Genomic DNA, 26154 nt, shown 5'->3' on the forward strand with positions numbered 1-26154 from the left:
GTCATACAGAAGCATGGATCTTGTTAGCAAAAGGCTAAAATGTAGATCTGCTTAGCTTTGATCTCTGAAGTTACATGAGTCATCATCCGGTGCTAGGCCAAATGCCTAGGTCACAAGCTGAGGACTGTTACAATTCCTTTTGTTAAGCTTGAAAATAACTGCTTCAGCACTTAATTTGGATGTTCAGCCTCTCCTTTTTAATCTCCTACTTGATAGGACAGGCAGTGAAAATCTAGGTTCTCCAGGCCAAGGGATGCCAAACATGTTAGTTATGCTTTGCCTGCTGCTGACAGCTATAGCTCATCAATCTTTTCCTGCCATTGGGAGATTCTTTTTTTAATTGCCTATGAAGTATGAGTATTTAAAATCTCACATAAGAGGCTTAGGTCCTCATGTATCGCGTTTTTCTAGCTGGGGGCCAAGATATGATCTGCATTAACAGTTGGGCTCAAAAATATATTCCATAAGGGATTATAGGCTAAACATTGTAAATGAAAGTGAATTCAGTGTGAACCAGAATTTCAGTAGCATCCTTTTTTCTTCAAAGTGATATGCAATATAACGGAACTTGATCAGAACATTTCCATTTTCCAGTTTGTTCTTAAAAAAAAAAAAAAAGTTTTCTCCTCTGAAAGTGTAGTTTTGCCTCAGTGAAAATGCACAATAAAAAGCCATGTGTAAGTTCTTCTCTTGAAAGGTAGGGCATTTTATAAATAGATGCATCTGTTTTCCAGAAATTGCACTGTAAACAAAAGCTAACCCATAGATTTCTTAAGGCATGTGACGTGCCTTATTAGGTCAGGTCACATCAAATTGGGTCACATCAGAAAGCTTGATAGAACTTAACCAGCATGTTATTTCTTATTGTAAATGCAGGAAATAACTGATGAGACTTCCTCTTTCCTTCGCCCATTCTGTGAGTTACTAGTAGATCATTTGCCCCAGAGCTACAGTTATTCCAAATACAATATGTGTAGTGACTACAAAAATGCCATGAGAAGATAGCTCTCACTGTGATAGTAACTACCAAACTACCCACCCAAAATGCGCAGGTAGCTATTAAAACAACATAGTATGTGACTGAAAAAAAATATATATATTCTTTGCATAGAACTATTAACTTGAAAACAAAATTATAATTGTAGAGATACTGGATAAAGTTCTGTCCCAAAGTTGACTCCAAATTCTTGTTCTTGTTTATCTATTCAAAGTTCCAGGGAAACAGAATATCCTATTTACAGGATATTCAAGAGCAATTCTAATACAGATTAGGACAAAGAACACCTATTAAAGTTTCACACTCTTGTAAAATAGTTCCTCATTTTTTGTTTCAGAAAATTTTGTAAGTTTTTCAGTGTGGACTTAATGTCATATTGCGTGATGACAAAAACATCTACCGTTCTTTTATCTATGTTAGTATAGTAAAAATAAATTTTGCGTAAAGGTGTAGTAAATTTGCAATTTGAGAAGGCATGCCATGGTATTTTAACACAAAATGTCAGGAAAGTTTTTAACTGGTTCACCAATTCAAAGAATAAATAATCACATAGGCTGGACATACCTAGTATTTTTCTTGCAGTACTGAATATACCTACTATAATAACTGCTATAATAACTTTACTGCTACAGTAAAGATGGGATGCTAGGCCAGACATTTCACAACTGAAATCTGGAAAAAGAAACTATGCCTAAATTCATTTGGTTTTGTGTGTATATCTCATTTACAGAGCTGTAAAGGCTATGGCTTGACAGTCAATTAACTCAGTTGTTCATAATTGTTATTTAGAAATGACTGGGATCCCCCTGACAGAAAGGTAGATACCCGCAAATTCCGTTCTGAACCAAGAAGCATTTTTGAGTATGAGCCAGGAAAGTCATCAATCCTTGAACATGAAAGACCGGTAAGAGACGTACATGAAATAGTAATATACAGTGAGAGGTTTGGTGAGAGATCATCATTTTATTATTTATCACTGATTATAACTACTCAGATGAATATTGAAAGTCCTTTCTCAAATACAATTTTGCAGCAATTTTTCATGTCTCTTTCCTGATGGGTGTCTTGAAAAAATATGAGTCTGGCTTATTTGCTAAACTTAGATCTTCTGTTTTTTCTAAGTCAAAGAACCACTGTGCAAATGTGATGGATGATGAGTAGAACTGTGAATTAATGGAAGCTGCTTCTTCTAATTGGCATGCATCTCCAGCATTCATTTTCAGTAGTAGCAGTAGCACATATGATTTCTGGTTAATTAATGCATAAGAATAAACAATTTGCATTTTCAGGATGTGACTAATTGTACCCTTAAGCAGATTTTGATCGAATATCAGTAAAGGTAGCCCAGAGAGTCTGTGAAATCTCAATTTCTGAAGGAGTTCAAGACTCACCTAGACCCAGCCCTGAGCAACCTGCTCTGATTAGACCTGCTTTCAGTAGGAGGTTGGACTAGGTGACCTCTGGAGGTTCTTTCCAGTGTTGGTTACTCCATGAGTACCAAGTGTACATGAACATGTAATTCAAAGTCTTTATTACTGCTTTCTGAATAGTGATTGCAGCTGTGGAATTGTTTTACACGCCTCTTTTACAAAGCTAAGCTTAATGCATGCAAAATGACCATTAACAGAAGTTTTCATTTGTTGAAAGACACATTCACCCAGCCTAATTTACCTTTGTGCTATCTCGATACTTTATTATTTTAGGAAAATTGTCACATATCAATGGCAGTATTTTCTTTTCTTGGGATTTTACTTTGAGGCTGTAACAGTTGAGGGAGTTTAGTTTTAAAGAAGGTTTTTAGGTAATTGATATTGGGTTAGTATTTGTGTATGTATTGCTGTATTACATGCTTGTTCACAGAATTTTTTTTTCTAATTTAAAATAAATTATTCAAATAATTCAATTCCAGAATATGTAATATGTCAACAGCATGAAACACCTGTACTAAGAACCTTTTCCACATGTTTTTGTGGTCTCTGCAGAAATATGACTTCTGTAGCGTGTTTCTGTGAAATTAAGTTCTTGCAGAACTGATTCATTTTTGAAGGAGGGAGTTGGCGTTTCTCTGTGGACTGCTAATTAATCAAACTAATTACATGGGATTTAGTATTTGTTGTCAAGCTGCACTTAAGAAATAATTATATTTAAAAAGCAGTGGCATTTGTTCTGAGCACTTTTTTGGATTGCAACAGTTGCATTATACACTGAGGTAATTTACCAGCCTTTCCAGTGCCATAGAATAACAGCAGATTCAAGTTTTTTTTATTAAAAAAAAGAAAGAAAGTACCGTAATTTTTCAAGGATAGCCTCACTTTTCTAATAAACTGTTTTTTACTAACTTTACGTGAAAAATTATATAGGAATTGCATTATTGATTAATGTGGTCATAGATACAGTTTTTCAATTTTAGTGAACTAATGAGATGACAAAAAAGTGAGCTTTGCTGACTGTTCCTGGAGCCTTTTTTTTTTTTTAGTGTGTTTATGCATTTTAATTTTGATGTTCTCAATCAAGAGGTTGGATTTTGAGCTTTGTTTGTTCCTTGTAATATTTTCATGCAGAAAAGCCTTAGTCACATTATACTTGCTGAGTTGCTTCAGTCAAGGGCAAAATCAGACTTCTGTCATCTGAAGCTTAGATCAGTAGCTGATTTAAGAAAATTGAGGAACTTAAGGAAACATCTCTCTATAGAATAAATCTGAAAAGCTGAGGAAATAATATTCAGACAGAATTAAGAGATTCTTTGTTTATGTGTGGTTCAGAGCAAAAGACTGAAAAACAAGAGTCATGGTAGAAGTTATGCTGACATTAGTGTAACTATTAACTAATTCGAAAATATGTGAAATAGAGTAAGTTATCACAGTTCTGGAATTTCTGCTGTTGATAAAGATGATGTTTAGCTTTATGTATTCATGTAATTCCTTTTGACCATGTTACAAAAAGAAAAAGATGTGGTTTCACTGATGTATTTGGTTTCCTCGTGTCCATTGAATCAGATATGGAACGTACGACTCTCAACTTATCAAAGGATGATCAGCAGAATAGGTGCCAAAAGATTTTCTTGTGTGTCTAGAAAAAGCTGATATCTGAAAACATTGTATCAGTTCCAAATTCAGAGGCAAATTCCGAATTCACAACTCTGTTAGTATTGCATGAGTTTCTTTCATTTTGATCATTTCAAAACATTTTGATTTTTGATATCTAAGAAATCTGTTCTGATTATATTAAGATGTTGTACAAAATATGGATGATAAAAATGAATATAGTTCATTAGTGTTGTAAATGTTGGACATTTATAACATCCAAGTTTAAAACTGTTACTGTATCAGTTTTAGAAAAGGGGGGGGGGGGAAGGCAGAGAGGTTCTCCAATGCCCCAGAACTTACTCTTATTTTTTTTTCTGAAATTAAATCATTTCCGTGTCTACTTTGCATTTTTGATGTAAACGATCTGAAAAAAAAAAACACGGGGGGAGATGGGACAATATTTACAACTACCTTATCTGACACTAAGCAGGGCAGATGATGTTGAAAGATCAGATTTCCCATTATTAACATAGCTATTACATTGGAAGCAGTTGTGATTAATGTGGAAGTTAGAAAATAGGAAGTATATAATAAAATGAGATTCAATATAAGATTAATATTTAGTGGGAAATTTAATTCACCAGATACTCATTCATTAGGACAAAAGAACATAAGAAATAATAAACCTAAAATAAATGAGGTAGTAATAAACTTTAAATGAATAGATCAGTTAGGAAGAGTTGGTTATCTTTGTTATAGACATAAAAAGATGAGTGAAATTTCAGGTTGTAACATCATGTTGCAGCCTTCTGTCATGAAGCAGGAAATTTATGTTTTTTCTTCTGTAAGTTGACCTTGTAGGAGTATTAGCCATCTACAAAAAGGAGGGGGCTATGGTTGGCATTTTGAGATTGTAACCAAAAGTAATGGAGTGAAATTTAGAAAATTAAAATTTATACTCAATTACATAAAAAAGTGCTCTGCAAAAATAAAAAAGTGACCTTAGCCTGTTGAATAGTCTTCCAAGCAAAGGCAGTTCCTTTTTCCCCCATTTCAATAAGTTCATAAACCATTATGATTTCTTCTAATAACATAGTACTGGTAAGGTGGTACAAAAGTTGTTCTGATGTGTCTTTCAATCTCCATTGTCTGTGATTCAATAAAATGCTCTGTTTTTTCCTTAACATCATCAGGGCCATTGATTTGTTTCCTAAAATGCATGTTTACTTCCAGTAAATAAGTAAATTGTAGTGTAATAATTTAATCTTACTCATATGAATATAAAGTTAAATATTTATTCTTTACCAGTTTCAACCTCATATATATGAAGTAACAACTTCAGATTCTACAATTTGTACATTTCTCTCTTCCTTCAATGAAGCAAGTAAGGAAAAATTTTGGTGTTGCTGTAAAGAAAGACCGAAAAATTGGGACAATCAATAGATGAATTTATTTTCATTGTGTTCTAATCAAAGCACGAAAATATGTTTGTGCTAGTCAGATAAAACTTTGGGGTTCATTTCTATTCTAGATTTTTTATATGTATGTTCAGTATACAAATTTTCTATTGAGTTTATATACAAGAGGATTTCATAATCAAAGTAAATTTTAAAATATTCCTCTTGTCAAATTGCAAAAATAGGCTGTGCTTGCACATTGATGCATCTCTAATTTTTCAACTGTAGTGGTTAATTTGAAATTTTCTTTAGGTGACAAGTTTGGTCACGTTTGACATCACAGCCTGGTTATCAGAATATGCTACTCAGTATCTGATCTCCGGTAACGCTTTCTGTGAACTAAAATATTTTTTTTTAATTGTGTTTTTAAATTGAATTACAAATTCCACATTTAGGTATGTTATAACATTACAAAATATGTCTTCTGATAAAGATATGGAGAGACTAAGTCAATCTGATAGTGGACTTGGAGCCACAACAGCTTTTTGAAAATAGTCAGAAGAAAAAGAAGAAGCTCTATGGAACTAATAAATAGTCAAAGCCGAATTAATGACAAATGTCTCAGTCCATTGTTCCAAAGAGACTTTGGTGTGGTGTTTGAATTTGCAAATGCTAAATATTAATTTGACTATGCAGACTCTATCATAAGAGCTACTTAACCCACCATTTTAAACTCACACATTTGATTATTACCTGTGAATGCCTAACTATGTATATAAAATGAAGCACAAGCAAAGCCGTATGCCAGACTGTAGATATAATTTTTAATTAACCTCAGTATTCTGTACTTGAGTATGCTGATACAGTGCTGTGTTGACCATTTGATGCACGTGGCGAAATGAAAATACTTATTGGTCTTTAAATGGTAAATTTAAAACAAGCAATGAAAATGCTACTGAAAGCTAGCTTAAGGACAAAGTATGGGAAAGTTACTTGGTTTGACTAATAAGTCATAAAAGGGAATTTACCTTCCTAATGCTTTTATCCTCTGTTCCAGCAGTTTGGGAGATACTTTGTAAGACCAAGCCCAAATCATTTTTTAAAGTCAAAATAATTTGTCATAATTTTAAAGCCAAAATAAGAGAGTTAAAATGAGTCTCTTAGTAGGAGAGAGAATCAAAAGGAGTCCTCCAGCAAAACTGAATCTGGAAGCCAAGTGAAATCAATTGCCAGTGGTAGCACAAGGAATGCAGCGTCCTCCCAGGAACTGCTAGGCAGCAGTGAAGTTATGAACTTCAGCACTCTTTCTTTTTGTTTGCTGCCCTCTGCGGTTCAAACTGTAAATAAAAGTAGGACTTGTGTGCATAGAGTTAACTTCACACACTCCCTTGTGCTCTCATTGCATTGGCACACTACCATAGGAGGAGAACTTGAATACTGAGAAACTGCATTAAAATACACTGTTTCCATTTTTTTCCTTACAAGCAGATTTTTATTTTTTATTTTTTAATTTAGCATTCAACTGCTAGCAAGAGTATTTAAAGATAAAAAGGGAGCCAGTTACCATTTCCATTTTAATCTGTTTGGCTACCAGGGTGGAAGCCCAGTGCATCTGGTGGTGTGTTCTCACTCCCTACAAGGAGGGAGGGACACCAGGCCACCAGTGTGTAGGCATGGGGCTGCTGCTCTCCAGGCAAGCATGAGGCTAATAAAATTGAGGCTGGCTGCCCAAGGAAGTAATGTCAGTAGGCCTGGATTTGTAGTGCCAACAACTCCATGATATCCTTTGCATTTCAAGGGATTTATATCTCAGTAATTTGAAATTAGTCCCATTAAGTGAACACCCATTAGTGGCTGCAGCACATTAACTGGGCTCCCATAGTGTATCTTCTGGTTCAGTTTATGTGAAATAAATTGAATTCGTGTATTCCAGGGCTCCTCTGCAATGAGAAGCATGGTGCAGTAAGACAGACAAGTAAGAGAGATTCCCATCAAAAGGGCATTACTGATATATGAAGTAAAATCCCAAAGTAGATGCACCCAATTGTTGATTTTAACATTTCTGTCCCAAGAAATTAATTCATTGGTATAATATAAAGATTAAAACATGCTATAAATGTTTCAACATACTGTAACTTAGTTAGGAGAAATCATGAAAAGCAGCTGCTTAATACTGTCTTCGCATATTATCCAGATCTAAATTGTGGATTTATATATATTTTTTTAAGGTAAGCAAAAAAATCTGATTATGCCAAGCATTACTGTAATGGGATACTGAGTAAATATAATATGAATCATAGAATCATTTAGGTTGGAAAAGACCCTTAAGATCACCAAGTCCAGCCATCGCCTAACACTACAAGCCCACCATTGCCACATCCTCTCCATCACCTCCCTGGGCATCCTGTTCCAATGCTTAACCACCCTTTCTATGAATAAATTCTTCCCGATATCTGATCTAAACCTCCCCTGTTGCAACCTGAGGCTGTTTCCTCACATTCTGTCACTTGTCACCTGAAAAAAAAAGACCAACATCCTCCTCGCTGCAGCCTCCTTTCATATGAGGTCTCCCCTCAGCCTCCTTTCCTTTAGACTAAACAGCCCCAGTTCCTTCATCCCTCAGATGAAGTATCTTCTGTATTTTTGAATCTGTTGTATTTTCATCTCTCTATAGAAGAGATTGGTGTATTCCTGAAACCATATATAATCTCGAATATGTCCAGATAGTCTCTAATATCTCCAGATATTGCGTGAACAGCTCATAGATATGTGAGCATCAAGGTAGTTCAAAATTGCTGTTGAGCATTCAATACAGCAAAGTTGGCAGCCCATTCTAGTAACGTCAAAGGCAGCAAGAAAAGTGCTGTAAGATTTTTAATTACCTGAAATGGTCAAGCACGCAGTGTTATCTCTTGCAGAAAACAGAAATAGCTGTGTGATTGCTCTAGTATATTGGTGACAGCTTGACTCGGGAGGAAAAAGTGTTACATACTTAATCACCAGAATCATTCTTTATGTAGGACCTTGTCTCCTTCTTTGAGGATTGCTTTCTAGGTCACACCATAATTAGTGTCTAAGTTCTGATAATTACACTTGTGGGGGCCTAAATTTTAAATTCAGAAATATCTTCAACAAGAGGCTTTTTTTATTCAGAGATCCTTAAGACAAGAGTTCACTGTAATTCTGCGCTGCAAGGCAGCTTACATCAGATCTTACAAAGGAACTGAAGCTGTTTAGAAAATAATTAAGGCAGCCAAGTTTGCAGTGGATTAAACATCCCATTGGGAGCTCTACTGTTTTGCACTGTCATGTTTTCATGCTACTTGAATAAATCTGTCAATTATTCTTCTGCTCATTGAAAAGCTTTCTTAATGCTGTCTTCAGTTCCTACTTAATCTCTTTGCTGTGAAAATTTTCAGATGAAAAAAAAAATATTTCACTGTGGAAAAAAAAACACACTTTATGTCAACAAGTCCATGAGAGATAAAGCATTACAAAATGCTGCTAAGGCTAAAATTATGGAATGCATATTTTTTGTTCCCTATTTTTGACCAAAGGGTTTAAAATATCCTAGTTCCATTTGATCCCCTGAAGTGGGTTTTTAATATAGTCATGCCTATCTCTGCTCAGTGCTTGCTTCAGGACTGCAAGACCCAGAATGAACATGCTTTGTGAGAAGACAAAGGAGTGAGTGAAAGCAGTAGTGCCAGAATTATGTTGTTATTGCTGATCACGTTGTCTAGCTGAAGATGACAGTCATTCAAAACATTTTCTAAACAAGGAATCTTTAGTAGCCTTAAATGCACTTAATGCAGTTGTGTTTATAGAAGTGGTCAAAGAGGCCTCTTAGCTTTATAAGAGTAATCTTAAAATGCTTAACATTTTCCAGTCATTGGAAGGAATCGCAACAAAAAGAAAAGTATTGAAGTTGCTGGTCAATGACAATTCTTGAACAAGAATATTTTCTGTCTTAAATACCATCTTCATTCTTTGGTTTTATTCCATTGTTTTCCCTGTATTTGGTTTGTGTTTGTGTGTGTGTCCTTGAAGTGACATGGCATTTCTAGCACTTTGCTCAGTGTGTGCCTTTTCCTTCCCTTTTCCTTCACAACTGCTCCAGCCCGATCACGTAAACCCAGATGACATAGATTTAGAAAACGAACCCTGGTATAAATTCTTTTCAGAACTGGAGTTTGGACGGCCGGTAAGTGAGGGCAGAATATTAATATTTAGATGTTAGGGGAAATATTTTAAAAAGGATTTACAAATTACCAAATTTATATCCCAGTAAAATTAATATGACTTTTTTTAGAAGGGTCAATAAAATCATCAAATGCATATAACTTTTTTTTTTTTTTAAGTGAAGCCTAAACCTGCCAGGGTTGTGACTTTAATAGCTTAAATACAGACTACATATTAGACAAATAGTAGTGTGTAAACGTTTAAGAACAATATAAATTCCACGTTAAACAGAACTGTTTACTAGTCTTTCTAAATCTTTTGCTTTTGGCTGGATTAGGTTTGAACAATTTTTAAAAGCATAAAACAATACTGACATGCCATGCTACATGAGGAGCTTGAGCACTTGGCCCAGGTCCTGGAGAGCGTTCTGGGAACAAGAATCTGTTCATAAGACAAAATCAGAACACACAGCTACTTCAGTGAAAGCAAAAGAGAAAGCAAACTACATACTTCCTTTTAAAATTTGTTGTCCAGTGGTCTGTAGTAATCACTGATTGCCTCTCATCTCCTTTTATCTAGCCTCTGAAGCTGGTTTGTCATTCTTCCATATAGGTAGGCAGAAACAGTCCAGATACGTTCTTCTGAAGAACAATATGTGAACAATGTTTTTGCTAGTGCTGATAACCTGAGAATATAGTGTCTCCTGTAAGATAAAGAACATTGAGAGTTCCCAGCAGAACGTCACTGTGATGCCTTACATTCTTTTGTCTCACAAGTATTAAAAACTGCTAGTATTGATTCAGTCAATCAAGCTGTAAATTTTACCGCCTAAAGTTACTAACGTTTATTAAGATGCTTAATAATTTACAAAATATTGTAACACGGTCTTCCTTCCATTCTACCCATATGTGTCACTCTTGTATCTGATGTTGTCAACACTTAGTTTCTAACTGTGTCACCTTCTCCACGTTTCATTCCTTGCTGCCATTGATTCTCCTCCATTTCATCTCTGCACTTCTGCTTATATGATGCAGCCACCTAAAAAGCTTTTGGAGTATGTTCGAGACAGTTCTTCTGGTGTTTCCAATGAGGTAAATGAATGATTCTTGTTCAGATGATTCTCTTGGAAAGAAGGGTTGGCGTGCTCACCGTTTGTGTCTGTTTGTTAAAATTTAGTTGTTTCCTCCTGATAGTTACGAGATGTTTCTAATTCACAATCATTGTATCTTTGTCTTCATATCTTTCCAGATCACTAGTGCATTTGGATGTTGATCTTATTATCCTAGGAACTGTGAGTCCTTGTCCCCAAAACTTCTCAGAGATTAACACTCAGAATTACACAACAGCCCATATGTCTCTAACTCTTGACAAATTCCCACTTCTTCAGAGTTGGGCAAGTGCGGTGCTTTCAGACATAAATACATCAGCACAATAGTATTTTGTATTAAAATATCTGATTGCAAATTGTATATGTCAAGTCAAAGCCTTTGTGGCTGAGCTATCACTTCTCCATTTAAGTATTTTTTGGTTAAGGTTGCTAATCTGGAAACACACAATTGATAATCCTGTTGTAAATTTGTAACTGAAGAATTGGCAGTCACTGTTATTGCTCTGAATAAAACACATCAAGATCAGGTAGTGGGCTGTCATTGCCCTACTCTGAGTGGGAGAGATGCAGGCTTTCATTCCTCCTCCCCTCCCCGCTGTTCTTAGAGTGGTAGGGCAAAAGTCAGTGAATCCTGTAATGATGACTTTACTTCATATGGTGGCTTTGCTTCATTCATATTCATGATTCACTCTCATCTTCCTTTGGAATCTCCAAAAATGAAATGAAAATTGTAACCTTAAATTGTTAATTGTGTTGCACCTTGCTCTGGTTTGGTGTAAGCTCATAATTTTGGAAAAACTTATGGTTGTGAAATTTAGGTGCAGTTCTCTGAGATAATAAGCTTCTAGCCTTCACCGATACTTGGGAGTACTCTATAGATCAGAGAAGACCACATAAAAGTCCTAGTATATGATTATTTGAAATATAATTTCTTTCCATCATTTATCGGCAGTCCTGGCTATCGGGGGAGGTCCCAGTTGACTGGTGGCTAGCAAATGTGACGCCCATCCATAAGAAGGGCCGCAGGGCAGACCCGGGGAACTATAGGCCTGTCAGTTTGACCTCAGTGCCAGGAAAGCTCATGGAGCAGATTATCTTGAGGGTCATCACGCGGCACTTGCAGGGCAAGCAGGCGATCAGGCCCAGTCAGCATGGGTTTATGAAAGGCAGGTCCTGCTTGACGAACCTGATCTCCTTCTATGACTAAGTGACGCGCTTGGTGGATGAGGGAAAGGCTGTGGATGTGGTTTACCTTGACCTCAGTAAGGCTTTTGACACCGTTCCCCACAACATTCTCCTCAAGAAACTGGCTGCTCGGGGCTTGGACTGGCGTACGCTTCGCTGGGTTAGAAACTGGCTGGATAGCCGGGCCCAGAGAGTTGTGGTGAATGGAGTCAAATCTGGTTGGAGGCCGGTCACTAGTGGTGTCCCCCAGGGCTCGGTACTGGGGCCGGTCCTCTTTAATATCTTTATCGATGATCTGGATGAGGGGATTGAGTGCACCCTCAGTAAGTTTGCAGATGACACCAAGCTAAGTGCGTGTGTCGATCTGCTCGAGGGCAGGAAGGCTCTGCAGGAGGATCTGGATAGGCTGGAGCGATGGGCTGAGGTCAACTGTATGAAGTTCAACAAGGCCAAGTGCCGGGTCCTGCACCTGGGGCGCAACAACCCCAAGCAGAGCTACAGGCTGGGAGATGAGTGGCTGGAAAGCTGCCTGGCCGAGAAGGACCTGGGAGTATTGGTTGATAGTCGGCTGAATATGAGCCAGCAGTGTGCCCAGGTGGCCAAGAAGGCCAACAGCATCCTGGCTTGTGTAAGAAGCAGTGTGGCCAGCAGGTCTAGAGAAGTGATTGTCCCCCTGTACTCGGCTCTGGTGAGGCCACACCTTGAGTACTGTGTTCAGTTTTGGGCCCCTCGCTACAGGAAGGACATGGACGTGCTCGAGCGAGTCCAGAGAAGGGCGACCAAGCTGGTGAGGGGTCTGGAGAACAAGTCTTACGAGGAGCGGCTGAGGGAGCTGGGCTTGTTCAGCCTGGAGAAGAGGAGGCTCAGGGGCGACCTTATCGCTCTCTACAGTTACCTTAAAGGAGGCTGTAAAGAGGTGGGGGTTGGTCTGTTCTCCCACGTGCCTGGTGACAGGACGAGGGGGAATGGGCGAAAGTTGCGACAGGGGAGTTTTAGGTTGGATGTTAGGAAGTACTTCTTTACCGAAAGGGTTATTAAGCATTGGAACGGGCTGCCCAGGGAGGTGGTGGAGTCACCATCCCTGGAGGTCTTTAAAAGACGTTTAGATGTAGAGCTTAGGGATATGGGTTAGTGGAGTACTTAGTGTTAGGTCGGAGGTTGGACTCGATGATCTTGAGGTCTCTTCCAACCTAGAAATCTGTGATACTGTGATACTGTGATAATCATGTTCAGTAAGTCTGTGTAAAATAGCTGTTAAGTAATATTGGTTTTCTCTTTGTTGAATTTATAAGGACACTTGTATTTTAGAACATTAGAACCATCATGCAAACAAAACTGTTTGCTGTTTAAAACTTTGTCTACCTTTTCTAACTTCATTTTCAGTTACCATTAAAGCCTTGATGCATGAGAACAGCTAAAACGTTGGCTTAACTATAAATATATATGATTTTTTTTTTTTTTTGTAGAACTGACTCAAAGTATTCAACAAAGTCTACATTTGGTAGTTTGGGATGTTTCTAACATTTGATTGTTTTTGTCAGGAAGCCTTTATCCACATGGGGCAGTCTTGGACGTCCTGGAAGGTGCCTACCTAGCTTTAGAGATTTGGGGGGGGTCATGAGTCAATACATGCCCAAGAGCTGATAGGGCAGCTGCTAGCAGTGCTACCTGCTCTTGGAAATAAAAAAGCAACCATATCCACTGCTTGCTTTCAACTTTCCCCTCTAAGCCATTTCAATGTGGCTCTTACTGTGGGTAGAAGGCATAAACTCCACACGGCCTATGGATAACAGTGTACATCTGTGGTAAAAATCAGTATCGTACAACAAATGTGCCTCCGTATGTGCCTTTCATAAAGAAAAAACTTCAAAGATAGAATTAGAGAAGGGGTGACAGGGCAAGTTATGTTCCTGGTGATAAGAGTATCAGAAAGGACGGAAAGGAAAAGCTGTGTAGTAGGCCAGCAGTCTATTTTGGCATGGCACACACTTCTCGCTGTCTTAGGCTGATCACTGACACGCTATTTATGGCCTGGGGAATGCTGTGGATAAAGAAGTTCTCAGTGGTTTGGTTTCAGTTGTGGGTTATGTATTGCCTTCCAAAGGAGGCAGTGGGAGCTCTACTTGCTGTGGGATTTACGTCACGGTCTGCGTAGCCGTGGAGTAGCCCTGGAGCCACTGCACATGGTGCACGCTGTCACTGCCTCAGCTGTTTGGCCAGGATCTGTGACAGATGGTATCAGTCTGGTCTCTAATGGCAGGAGTGGCACCAGCACAAGAAGGCCTGCAATGACAACTGCAGTGTTTGTACTGCCTCATGCAAAGGTTCCAGCAGGGACTACCTGTGAGCCTGAGGTCCGTCTGCTGATACCAGTGTGCAGCAGTGACTGGTCAGCAAAGCTGAGATTGATAGTGGTGGCCAGGTTTGAAATAATTCTCTGGAATTTTCCAGGGCATGCTCAAAAGATATTTTGTGGGTATGCCTTCTGCATGGGAAGCACACAGAACTGATGCCGTTGCGTCACCGTTGTGTAGCAGCGTGAGGAGAACTGGGGTTACACTACCTGTCAGTGCGAGCAGCTCTGCTACTGCTGACTTTTATGGTTTTATTGCAGACAGGCCTCATAACATTAGCTATTTTTCTTAAAATTGTTGAGGTTGGATAGTTGGACAATTGTCATAAAGCAGTTTTCAGGTTTCAAAGGACCTCAAGAGAAATCTTGAAAATTTCAAGATTTCAAAAAAATATTGAAAATATGAACTGAATGGTGAAGTCTCAGGAATAAGGACCTCTTTCAGAATTTATTTTAAAAACAAATATCATGATATTTTGTTCAGACAGAATAAGTTAACAGTAATGCACTCATCATTAGCCCCATACATATTCCAAATATAAAACATGGAAATTTCCTAAGTGCTAGGAGCAGGTTTATTGTCTGTTTGAGACTATCTGGTGATATATTCTCTCAGCACACCTCCATAACAGAAGGAGCTCCAAAGCATAGGCTTCTACTTATGCTGCCTGTGGAAAGGTGTTTTAATTCTTCACTCATTTCCTAGAGCAGATGGTATGGGTTTGTCTCACAGTACCCCTTCTCTCTAATATATAGGTCCATAGACTTTATGAGCTAAGTTACAGTACATAAAATACTTTGGAACCCATTTCTGTTCTTCACATTTTTAATCCAATCCACTAATTAGTTTTTATTTTAAGGTGTCATACCTAGGCTGTTTATTACCCAAGAGGAATACAATGGCAGATGATTTAAAAAGTATGCAAATCTTGAAATTCATGTTTTACTACAAAAATGAAACTTATAAGAAATAACTTCATTTATTTGCAGAAAAAGAGGTTGGTTTTAGCAAATTAAGAAAAATAGTATGCTGTGATAAAAGTTGACTGTATTCCACAGTATTGTGTATTCTCCCATCATGGAATAGAGCATGTGGGGAGCAGCACTGCACAGAAAGCCACCTGGGAAAGGGGTATGTCATTGTATAAGTGAGGCAAACCTTCACTGCTGGAATCACTTAACACTGGGAAAAGCTGTGTCCTTGTCAGTAATGTTGGCAGGCTTCTCCCAACCGGCCATTGCTACAAAAGACCTGCCCTGCCGAGACAGCCACTCTCCTGAGACGGCTGATGAGTACTTTCCCTTGCGAAGTATCCTTGAGAACATGGGTTACATCCCACTGCCTCAGCTTGCTCCTCTTAGCAGCAGCTTAATTCCCAGGTGGTGGGGAAGATCTCTCTTACAAAGGCTGCAAATTGCAGCTGGACATTGCTTGATGTCAGGTTAAAGTGTTGAAATGTTAAAGAATAAAAACAATCGGAATTTGTAGCAGATAGATTGCTATATATTACTACCAGCACTTATTAATGCAACTTTCTCCTTCCTGCCGTAGTGTACACACTCTGGGTTGCATGTGTGTCATCCTCTATTGTAAATGAGATGTGGATGAGTAGAGGAAATCACATCTCCTCTAATATACTGTGCCTTAAGGTTGTATTGGATGTGCTGAACATGGCTGCGTGACAAGTAGCCCTTTTCTTTAGGCTAGCACTAAAATAATTCTGGAAGCTTTTATTTCCAGCTCTGCTGGAAATCTGTGTTACAACTAGTTCTGCCACAGTGTCCTACAAGTTGGTTCAAGTATAACTGCTCAGGAGACAGCTGGAAGTATAGGAGCCTAGTGCTTCCATTTCTAGTGATCAGTTTTTGCTGCCATTTCTTTTTTTGCGGTGAGCATATTCTTTTTAGATGACTTATCAGAGGTTTGTAATATCACTTGAGGAGGGATTTTGCCTTTGTGTTTATACAGAAAGTGAATTCTGGTCCTAGCTGGAGTCTATGAACTTAAGAGTAATATAAGTATTTAACAGTGAGAATAATGGTAGTAACAAAGAGTAAGACAGAAGAAATACTAATCCACAAAGCAAAGAAATTTCTGTTTTAGAAAAAATAAACATGTTGAAACCTTATGCAGAGATCAACATGAGTTAGTTCTAGAGAACTTAGTTTCTCTGGAAAGTAGCATTAAAATCTTTGATTTGTTAACATTTTTAACTGTTTATATCTCAGCTGCCATTCTTACTAAGAGTCTGAAAGTTTTTTACCTTTTTTTTTTTAACGTGATTTAAATTAAAGTACAGTTAAAAATTAGTGGGAAAATGGGAAATGATCATAGCTCAAGTTTTAGGTAACACTTGATCCATATTGTGTCTGTTTGTGTGGTTCTCCCTGCCTCAAAGTTTAATAAATTTAATATAATCTGGAAATCAAAACTTCAGTTACTGTCCTGATGGGATCATTTGGTACGTGATACAGGTCTTAAATAACAAAGTCTACTGACAAATACCTTTGAATAACCATATTTCTGGACATTGTCATTTTAGCTCTCTCTCTGTATACGTAGTTTCAACAGTTCCCCTCACACATCATTTAAAGTCTTCAGTGTCACATGAAATCTGTTCCCAAATACTCTCAGGTGATTTCTAAAACTATACATAAGAGTCACTTAACAAATCTGGGAGAAGTCCTATTCATGAGCTTGCAATTCAAACCACCGAAGAAAAAAAAAAAAAGAATATGTAAAAGAATATATATATATATTTAAAAAAAAAAAAAAAGGCCCTAAATGCTGTTATTTACACAGTGCTTCTGTACAAATAAAAGTGTATAAAGATTTTCCTATCCAGAGAAGAAGTCTAGAAGGCTTCCATAGAGAAAAATAGTTCCCACAGCTTAAAAACCTGTATGATAGTTCATTTCCAGTCCATCGGGTTAGCTCTGAAATGACATCCAAAGAATTTAAAAGTTTGACTTTTGGACACTGCTTTGTTCTCAGGAATAAATGGCACAGTTCAGTCTAAATTCCTACCTAGTTACCTACTTAATTGTGGTATTACTGAATTCTGACCGCAGGCTTAAAATCTATGAATGATTGATTTAAAATTAGTGGTCATTAATAACTGACTTTATATTAATAATAAAATTATGGAGCAGTACTCCATTCCTTCATCCGGGATTTGTGCAGTAGCTGCTTCTCTAGCTCCATAAGCAATGACTAATGAATGGTCTGTGTTAAGAACTGTTCTGACCAGGGATACAAGGTGGTCAACAGTCGGCCAGAAAAAAACATGGGTCTTTCAGCTGGTTTTAGAAAAATGTTCTGGCTATAATTGATTGTGGGATTTTGGTGAGTAATTGTGGGGAGAGGGCAAACTCTGCAGACTTCATTTCCACATGCAGGAGTAATTTTCAGATTTTCATGTTTTCACAGCAAAATTTCATTTCAGCTGTTGTATACGTATTTTCAAAAATGGTATAGAGAAACATGAATTTAGATCATTATTTAGTTGTTCTTTAAAAGAAAAACATTACTGAAATAGAATATGAAACAATATAACGATGCTTTTTACAAACTGCCTAACTATCTTCATGAAATACTGCAATATCTGTGTGCTGGAGCACACGGCATGTTAATCATCATGCTATGTTTTTATAAGATGTCACAGAGTAACAAACATAATAAATATCATAAGCAGAAATTGTCACCCTTTTTTCAAATACAGACATATAACAGATTCATATGTTTGTTTTCACAGACTTCTTTATATCATCACTCTTCAACAGACAGAGGCCTGGACAGGCCCTCTAGGTAAGAAATACATTATATGATTTCAGTTGTCACAGATTATACAGCCACGGGTTTTCTTTGTGACCTGAAGCCAGATATTGAAGAGTCAGATTTTAGCATTCAACTTGTGAGCTCCTAACACGGAGAGGATGTTCGTATTTTGATACTGAAGTGCAGTTCTTACTTTTGATTTCCAAGGACTTACTCTTTGCATTCAGTATAAACCATACTATATTTGGGGTCTTTCCAGTGACATCACTGAGCTGTCTTCAGTCAAGTTTCTACTGAATTTCAACAACCTATCATTTAACCTTATTGCCTGCAGCACTTCCAGTGCTGTTCCCCCAGGCATTCTACCTCAGCTGTTCTCTGTCTTTGTCTCACCTTTACGCTGAGCTGCTACTCTAGTACAACAGGCAGCTCACCATTCTTTTTTTTTTTATCTATAGCTGCATTTTTTTTACCATGCCTACTTACACTGTTTTTATCTACTAAAGCAACTCCTATAATAAATTATTGAGCATCTTGGACAACTAGACTGTTTTACCTGTTTAAATCCCGGTTTGGTACAGGTATCTCAATAGCCAGATCTTCTAACCTGTCACAAAGGTTTTCTTTCATGTTTGTGATCTTATTTTACGTTGTGACTACCCTTTCCTGCCTACGTCATACCTCACACCACCTATGTTGCCAGCAAAAGACAAGATTCTCCACGCTGCCCAGGCAAAGCCTGGTGTTTCAGTGCTGAGTGATGGGCTTCTCCTAGCAGGTTGAAGTACCAGGAGGATGGGAGAGTGCCAGCCCATGGTGAACTAGGAAAAGGCAAATACCAAAAAAAAAAAAAAAAAAAAAAAAATCAATAAATGGCCTTTAATGTAAAAACACAATTTCATTTAATTTTTAAATAAAATGTTATTGCCACCAAGACAAATATGGGAACACTTTAAAAAACATTTCATTTGTTGCTGATATTTTTACAGTATTTCAAAAAAAAACTCTAAAAAACTTGGTATGTTTATTTCAAAGCCTTCACTATGAAAACAATACAACAATTTTCTACAAAACTTTAAAACAATCAGGTGAAGAAGAAATTCAGCTTTTCTCTGAAGCATGCTACAAGAGATCTGAGACCAGTGCTTCTCCCCATACATGTTTCTGATGTATTTCTTCCAGTATTGTTTAATCTATAAACAAATAATGTTATTACAAGCTTGCTTTTTAATTCCTGAATTGTGATCTCAGAGATTAGACTGCTACTAATACTGCTTATTTCTGTAGTTCTGCAAGTACTGCAAGTGACTACAGGAAAAGAAGGAAGTCAGAACCTGCTGTAAGTCATCAGAGGGCGCACAGTGACCAGAATGCAAACAGACCTAATGTGGGCCGTACAGATATGCAAGGCCCATACACCACCCTTAGAAAGCCTTTAACTAGCTCGTCTCCTTCTTCTCCGTCGAGAGCAAAAGGTAAGAGGAGAACATATTCGTTAAGAGAAAACTACTGATGATGTGTTGTGCAATACCTTGGTATTAAATGCACCTGTCCACTGTTGCTGGGTGCGCTTTGCTGGAAGATTTACTGGAGGAAGCAACGGCTTTGGGCCTTTTATCAAAGTCTAACTTGTTTATTCTTACACGTGTCATTCTAAGCTGATCAAAAGCTGGATTTGTAACAAGGGTTTTCCAGTTTCAACTGCCCCTTCTAGGAAAATGAAAATTGATTAAATAAAGAATATGATTTGTGCCATAATATATAAATCCATATAATTTTATGAAGTACACTATTCTCTTATTAGATTAATGAAATTTTAAAACTGTTTTCAGTATATAGAGAAAGCAAATCAAGACAAATAGTATTTAAGATTAAAGATGTGCTGCCATAATACTAGAACTTCCAAATCTATAGCAGATGTATTGGACATTGTCAGTTATCAGGACCTAATTTAATCAAGCAAGTATCCATAATCTGATTTTTAATTTCATGAATTCTTGAAGTATTTAGTACAGAATATACAATCTAATTAGTTTCTTTTTTTAAAGTAACTTGTAATTCCGTTGCTGTTCTCCATGTCTCTCCAGAAAAGATACTTGAATTATGTTGTTTGATTTGATTGGGGTTTTGTTAGGTTGGTTTGAGGTTTTAGGTGTTTCCTGCAGCAAGAAAAAAGGTTTCCAGTAAAATATATGCTGGAATTAATATATAGAATAATATCTATTACAAGACCTGTCCTTCTCTTCCAGTTACTATTAGTCATTTATTTGCCGTATTTTCTTAGCTATACTTTCCAATCAGCCGTAGATGTATTAGGGATTGCATAAACCTTTGTAAAAGATAATTATTACTGAAAAGAACATAGCGCTTAGGCTGCAACAGACAAATTTAAACAGTGAGGAATAATGAGTGAAGTGACAGAAAAGCAACTGTATTTTAAACCCGGTGTTATGGTAGTAATTTAAAAAGTGGGTAAACTCATCCATATGGTGCACCAGGCCAGGCAGTGTAAAGGTGGTAAACCCCACTTATCTGCATTTACCTTTTACTACACCACTAATAAGGAGCACTCACCATGACTTAAATGCTTACAGTGTTTGAGAAATCCTTCCCCTAAGAACATCTACCACAGCTACTGAATTTTTGGAAGGTGACTTAGCCGTGTCAGTCCATTCTCTCACACCTTTATGAAACTGAGCAGAATGTTAATTTTTCTTGGAATTAACCATTTTGTTAAAGAAGCAGCACATTATAAGGGGTTTGATCAGCATGGATTTTGAACTTGAGTGTTTCAGTTTCTGATCCAGATTCATATTGTGCTTATAGAAAGCAGACTGAACTGCTTGAAGCATGTCCTGAAGTGAATACTGCCACTTGACACCACCGAGAAAGTTCAGCTCAAATATAAGAGACCAGGGTTCCAAATTTGACTAATGGTGATGCTTAGGTCAGGAATGCTCAAGTAGAGATAAAAATATGTCTTAAAACTTGTTTGACATCTCAGGCTTCACTATGAAAGTCAAGCCAAGGGTTATTGTTTCTGCTACCTGCTGGTTAGGCTCAGTAAGCTGATACATCTTCATTTTCACCTGTGCAATGGTCCCTCAGCTTTCTTCTTCTGCCCTCTGTAAGCTGTATAAAATGCTACTCCCTTCAGTGCTATCATACAGGAAAAATGCTAGCCTGACAGTCTGAAAAATTTTGTCAATATTCTTTACTCATGTAGTTGCCTAATTTTCACTGACTTTCAGATTGTCTCAGGAAAACCGTTTTCAAAAATACATACTTTGAAACTTCTCTTCCCTCCTGTTCAGCACAACAGATGTAAAATTCAGCTGATTTCCTCTAGCAGTCTTGAGAAACCAAGATAAAAAGTAGTCGGAAATATTATATTCATCATCGCAATTGTCATTACATTTTAAAAGATAAAAATAACCCTACCGTTTGTCAGAAGGATTTCTGTCAGAACTAAATGAGTGTCTTTGAGGTAGTTGTCACTCAGTGACAAGTAACTGATACAAACCAAGATTCAAGCTCAGGTTTTTAACTTGTGGGCAAAGCCATGCCCAAAACAAGCACTGTACTAGATGTAGAGTATGACAAGTTTCTGGCAATAACTCATGGCAAGCTTTACAAGAAAGATAACCAGGTTTGTGAGGTGAATAGCTAGGATTTCAGCTTTCTGGAGGAAACTAGAAATGAGCAACTGTATGATCATTCATATTTGTTCAATGTGCATTCCTAGTCCCTTCATTGCTTCTTGGTATATCCCTGCTACATATGAGCAGGGGATGAGAAATTTCCTATCTGATCTTATAAAAAGATTTATCTTTTTCTTATGTTAGAAGAATATGCTGTTGCTGTGAATTCTGAACACTATTCAGCTCAAAAATTCTGAACAGCTTTCAGAATGCACAGGTGTCAAACTATTTGAAATATATTTAAGAACATAAAAGGGAGTAACTTCCTAATGCTCATCGTTCTATTCGATGTAAACTTCTTATCAAGGAAAGTTGTATTAATTTAATTTTGTCCATTTCTGACATTTCCTGTAGTTAGTATATACCTGTACGTCTTAGTTAAATTCCATGGAACAGAATTCTGTTCAAATACAATAAATAATGGTCTTCGTTCCAGAGATGTAAAACTTCAGTCTCTCTCCAAATTCAGTTTATCTCAGTTAAGGTGTACTGAGGTCTAGATTTGTGGATTGGCTTCATCTTTAAGTCCTTTTCAGCTTTTATTAGTTGATTGTTTTTTGACCTGCTTCAAAATCAGTGTTGATGCTTGGTTTCTTACATTGTTTTTTTTGGTATTGTTTGGGGGTGGGCTTAATTATTAGCTCTGCTGACCTAATTTGTAGTAACCTATGTACTTACCTAAGCTAATAGCATAGATGCATTAATTGCTGTCTCTTTTCTAGTCTGTCTAAAACTGATACTAATTTCAACTTTCTGAATCTTTTAATTTCTGGCCATGTCTCTCTTTTACCATGCTGCTCTATGGATTACAAAGGTGGGGATATTAGCAAAGTTTATCCATCCCTCCTCAGTTATTCAGTGCACAACCACAACACCTCAAATGAATTAGATTACTGTAGCACTTACAGACAACATTTAGCTGTTCCAAATGATTCGAGAAGGGCAATCAGCTATAAGAATGGCTGGCAAATGACTCGTCAAAATGCAGAAGTGTGGAGCAGCACAGAAGAAAATAATTCTCCAAAGAGAAAATCTCGTAGCTGCGATGATCTTTTAACAGATGATCGCGATAGCTTTCCTGATGCACAGGCCAAGTCCGAAAGCATGGGCTCTCTTTTATGTGAGGAGGACTCCAAAGATGTTTGCTCAATGAACTGGGCCTCCCCGTATGTTCCTGAGGGCCGTGGTGGTGGTAGGGCAAGAGTTCGTCACAGATCTGCACATGATGCCCCAGGTTTCCTAAAAATGTACAAAAAGATGCACCGCATCAATCGCAAGGACTTAATGAATTCTGAGGTGATTTGTTCTGTAAAGTCCAGAATATTGCAGTATGAAAAAGAACAGCATAAAGGTATTCTTCAAGGCTGGAGAGAGTCTTCTACTGAAGAGGTGCCCAGAGACATGGTGCCAACCAGAATATCAGAGTTTGAAAAACTAATTCAGAAATCGAAATCAATGCCAAATCTAGGTGATGAAATGTTGTCAGCCATTACACTACAGCCTCCTAAAAATGGTTTATGTACAAAGCGGCGATTTTCCATCGAGTCTCTGCTGGAGGAGGAAAATCAAGGCAGACATCCCTCTCAGGTACAACGGAGCTACAAGTCTAAAACCCTGGTGCCAATTCATATTGAAGTGACCAGTGATGAGCCACAACGGTCACATATGGATTTTTCAGACAGTGATCAAGATGGAGTGGTTTCTGACCTCAGTGACTTTATCCAGATAGAAGGTTCCTCCTTTTGTAGTGAAAGTGACTTTGATCACTTTTCGTTCACATCGTCTGAAAGCTTTTATGGATCAGGCCATCACCACCACCACCACCGGCATCTCATCAGCTCCTGCAAAGGCAGATGCCCAGCATCCTACACTCGCTTCACCACCATGCTGAAACATGAAAGGGCTAAACAAGAAACCACGGAGGATCCAAGGAGACAGGAAGCAGAATCTGGTCTCTCCAAGATAGCATTCCTAGTCAGTCCAGTGCCTTTCCGGAGGAAAAAAAGTGCAGCCCCTAAAAAACAAACTGAAAAGAAAAAATGCAAATCATCTGTATTTGAAGCACTAGATTCTGCACTTAAAGACATCTGTGACCAAATTAAAGCTGAAAAAAGGAGGGGAAGCTTGCCTGACAACAGTATATTACACAGACTTATTACTGAGCTGCTTCCAGACATTCCAGAAAGGAATTCATCTCTGACGGCTCTGAAAAAGCGTCCCATGCACCAGCCTTTTCATCCACTGCCTCAAGATGGTGCTGCTCATTGCCCGCTGTACCAGAACGATTGTGGAAGACCACCTCTTAGTGCCTCTTTTCAAGACATGGACACAGCTAACAACAACCACCAAGACAATGATAGTGCACTGTGTTTCCAAGGTGGATTAACTTTCTTCTTCTATCCTTATGCTTTACTCCCTGTGTTTCCCACCTTTTCTCATTCCGTTTTTATTTGTGTAGTCTATAAGAAGTGTTCATCCCACAAAATTCTGAATTAAGGAAGCTTGTCATCTGTACCTATGTGATGAAGATAGATAATTTGTCTATTCACAAAATGCAGTAATCTGGACAACTGGATTAGTAGTGTATTTCAAGTACTAGATTATTATTGCGATAAAACACAATGGTGTTATTAACTTAAGGTTGTTTGTTTGTTTTTTTCCCAGAAAAAAAGGTCTTACAGAAAGTGAGTAGATGCATCATAAGATGCTTGTGAAACAGAAAAACAATATGCCTTTATTATTTTTTTAAAAAATCTGCATCAAAAACATGTTGTACAGTATAATTCTTTTGCGTGTAAGTGGTAAAAATGCTGTTAATTCCACAAGTATCATAGAATGTTGATTTTGTTTTTTTCATGAAAATGCACTCATTCCACTGCTTCATACTACTTTTTGTGAATAGACCCAAAGGTCATTTTAGTAAGTTTCTGTTTCCACTGTTCAAACAATACAATTCCCAACTTCTGTGGCAGCAAAACTAGTTCTTCTCATAGAATGTTAATGTATCTGTGAAGTTTTGAGAAGTACCCTATCATCTTAGAAGGGAAATTCTCAATAATCACATCTCAAATGAAACTTCACACTGAGTATAACTTTTTTTTAAAAGTCTGTCTTTCAGTGATCTGCTTTTAAGCTACTTTCAGTTGTTCATCGCTCTGCTTCTCTTCTCAAAAAAATCATTGATCTTAAAATGTTTTAAACATTTATAGGTACAATTGCTGGTGATGACATCCTTGCAACCAAAATATTAGTAATACGGTTACCTAATTTTTCCCCCACTGTATTTAGCAGCAGCCTAAAGTCTTGGTGGCTTAGCCAACAGCTTCTGGGAGACCAGTTAGATCTCTATTCCCTAGGACTGCAGTGTAATTTATTAGATACTCTCAATTCTTATTTTACACTTGTACTGACTTAGAAATGTATAGGTTTGGTAAGAATAGATCATGTGAATGAAGTCAAAAGCAGGCAAGTATCAGTCAGCCCCCTCCACTAGCAGGCATTAGGAGACTACAATTGCTAGTAAATCTCAGAAGTCAAGAAGCAGTTCAGTTCATCCTCTGGTCTGAAATAATTCCATTTTATTTTCATTCACACTGACAACTTGCAGAGCTCTACAGAGTAGCAGATTTTGATTTTATTTTTTATTAAAATATGAAAAGATGCGTTGACCATTCTATAATACACCATCCTGTAATAAGCATTGGCAAACTGTGCTTTACAGAAAATCTGCCACATAGATTAGTAAGTAACGATCACTTCAAATAGAGTTGTTTTTACAAAATAACTAATAAGTTGGCTTGACAAGGCCAACAGTGCCCCTGGTAAAGTAGAAATGCATCTTAGATCACTTAGTGAAGAAAATTTGTTTTCCTCTTATGTCATTGAAGCATGCTTTAGTCACATTTTGTGCATGTAATTACGTGTTTATATTTTTGGCATTCAGAAAAAGCTTTTCACAACTGCTGTCATGTCTTCCATTTGGTGCAGTAGGAGTGTATCCTTTCATACAGTAAGGCATAATTTTGTTCTTCCAATCATCTGTAATACATTCTTCTGCTGTGGATCAGAGGAAAGCCTTTGCTTCGGAGTCAGTATTTTTGTTTCTTTAAAGGTCCACTTAAATCATCACATTCTTTCTATTAAGGGCGAAATAATAGATTCGGTATGTCTTCATCCCCTTAAATTAAACCAAGCAGCACCATGGTTTTGTTTATTTTACCGTAGTGTCACATAATGATGTTCTGTTTTCAGTAGACCAGGAATCTCCTGGAAACTATTCTTCTGCTTTCACTGATGTGGGACGATGTACTCCAAGGGAAAGAAGAGGAACTACAGACAAAGAGGTAGCAAAACAAGACTAAATAATGCAACAAGGTCGATACAGAAAATCAGTAAAATTTCTGAGACAAGATTTGTGTTAGTTATGA

The 26154-nt window shown here is 37.5% G+C and overlaps 2 protein-coding genes across 18 annotated transcripts in view; one reads left to right on the forward strand and one right to left on the reverse strand.

Moving 5' to 3' along the window:
* SORBS2 (sorbin and SH3 domain containing 2) overlaps nt 1-26154 on the forward strand; it is a 160006-nt gene that overhangs the window by 111409 nt on the left and 22443 nt on the right. For 5 of the 9 annotated variants that reach the window (XM_083836402.1, XM_083836405.1, XM_083836404.1 and 2 more), the window contains 4 exons: nt 1787-1901; nt 18004-18056; nt 19314-19501; nt 22542-25148. In XM_083836402.1, the coding sequence (XP_083692528.1) occupies nt 1787-1901; nt 18004-18056; nt 19314-19501; nt 22542-24223 (2038 nt within the window). In that variant the 3' untranslated portion in view covers nt 24224-25148. Of the gene's footprint in view, nt 1-1786; nt 1902-9540; nt 9625-10636; nt 10694-18003; nt 18057-19313; nt 19502-22541; nt 25149-25978; nt 26071-26154 lie in introns of those variants that run through there. The other 4 variants (XM_083836399.1, XM_083836400.1, XM_083836401.1 and 1 more) reach the window with 3 other exon arrangements.
* Nucleotides 25289-26154, reverse strand: part of CFAP96 (cilia and flagella associated protein 96) — a 92301-nt gene continuing 91435 nt past the window's right edge. For 8 of the 9 annotated variants that reach the window (XM_083834313.1, XM_083834306.1, XM_083834305.1 and 5 more), the window contains exon 9: nt 25289-26056. The gene's annotated coding sequence lies outside the window, so the exon portion shown is untranslated. The remainder of the gene's footprint in view (nt 26057-26154) is intronic. The other variant, XR_014583717.1, reaches the window with a different exon arrangement.

The sequence above is a fragment of the Anser anser genome, assembly GCF_964211835.1.
Source record: "Anser anser genome assembly, chromosome: 4".
Lineage (NCBI taxonomy): Eukaryota > Metazoa > Chordata > Aves > Anseriformes > Anatidae > Anser > Anser anser.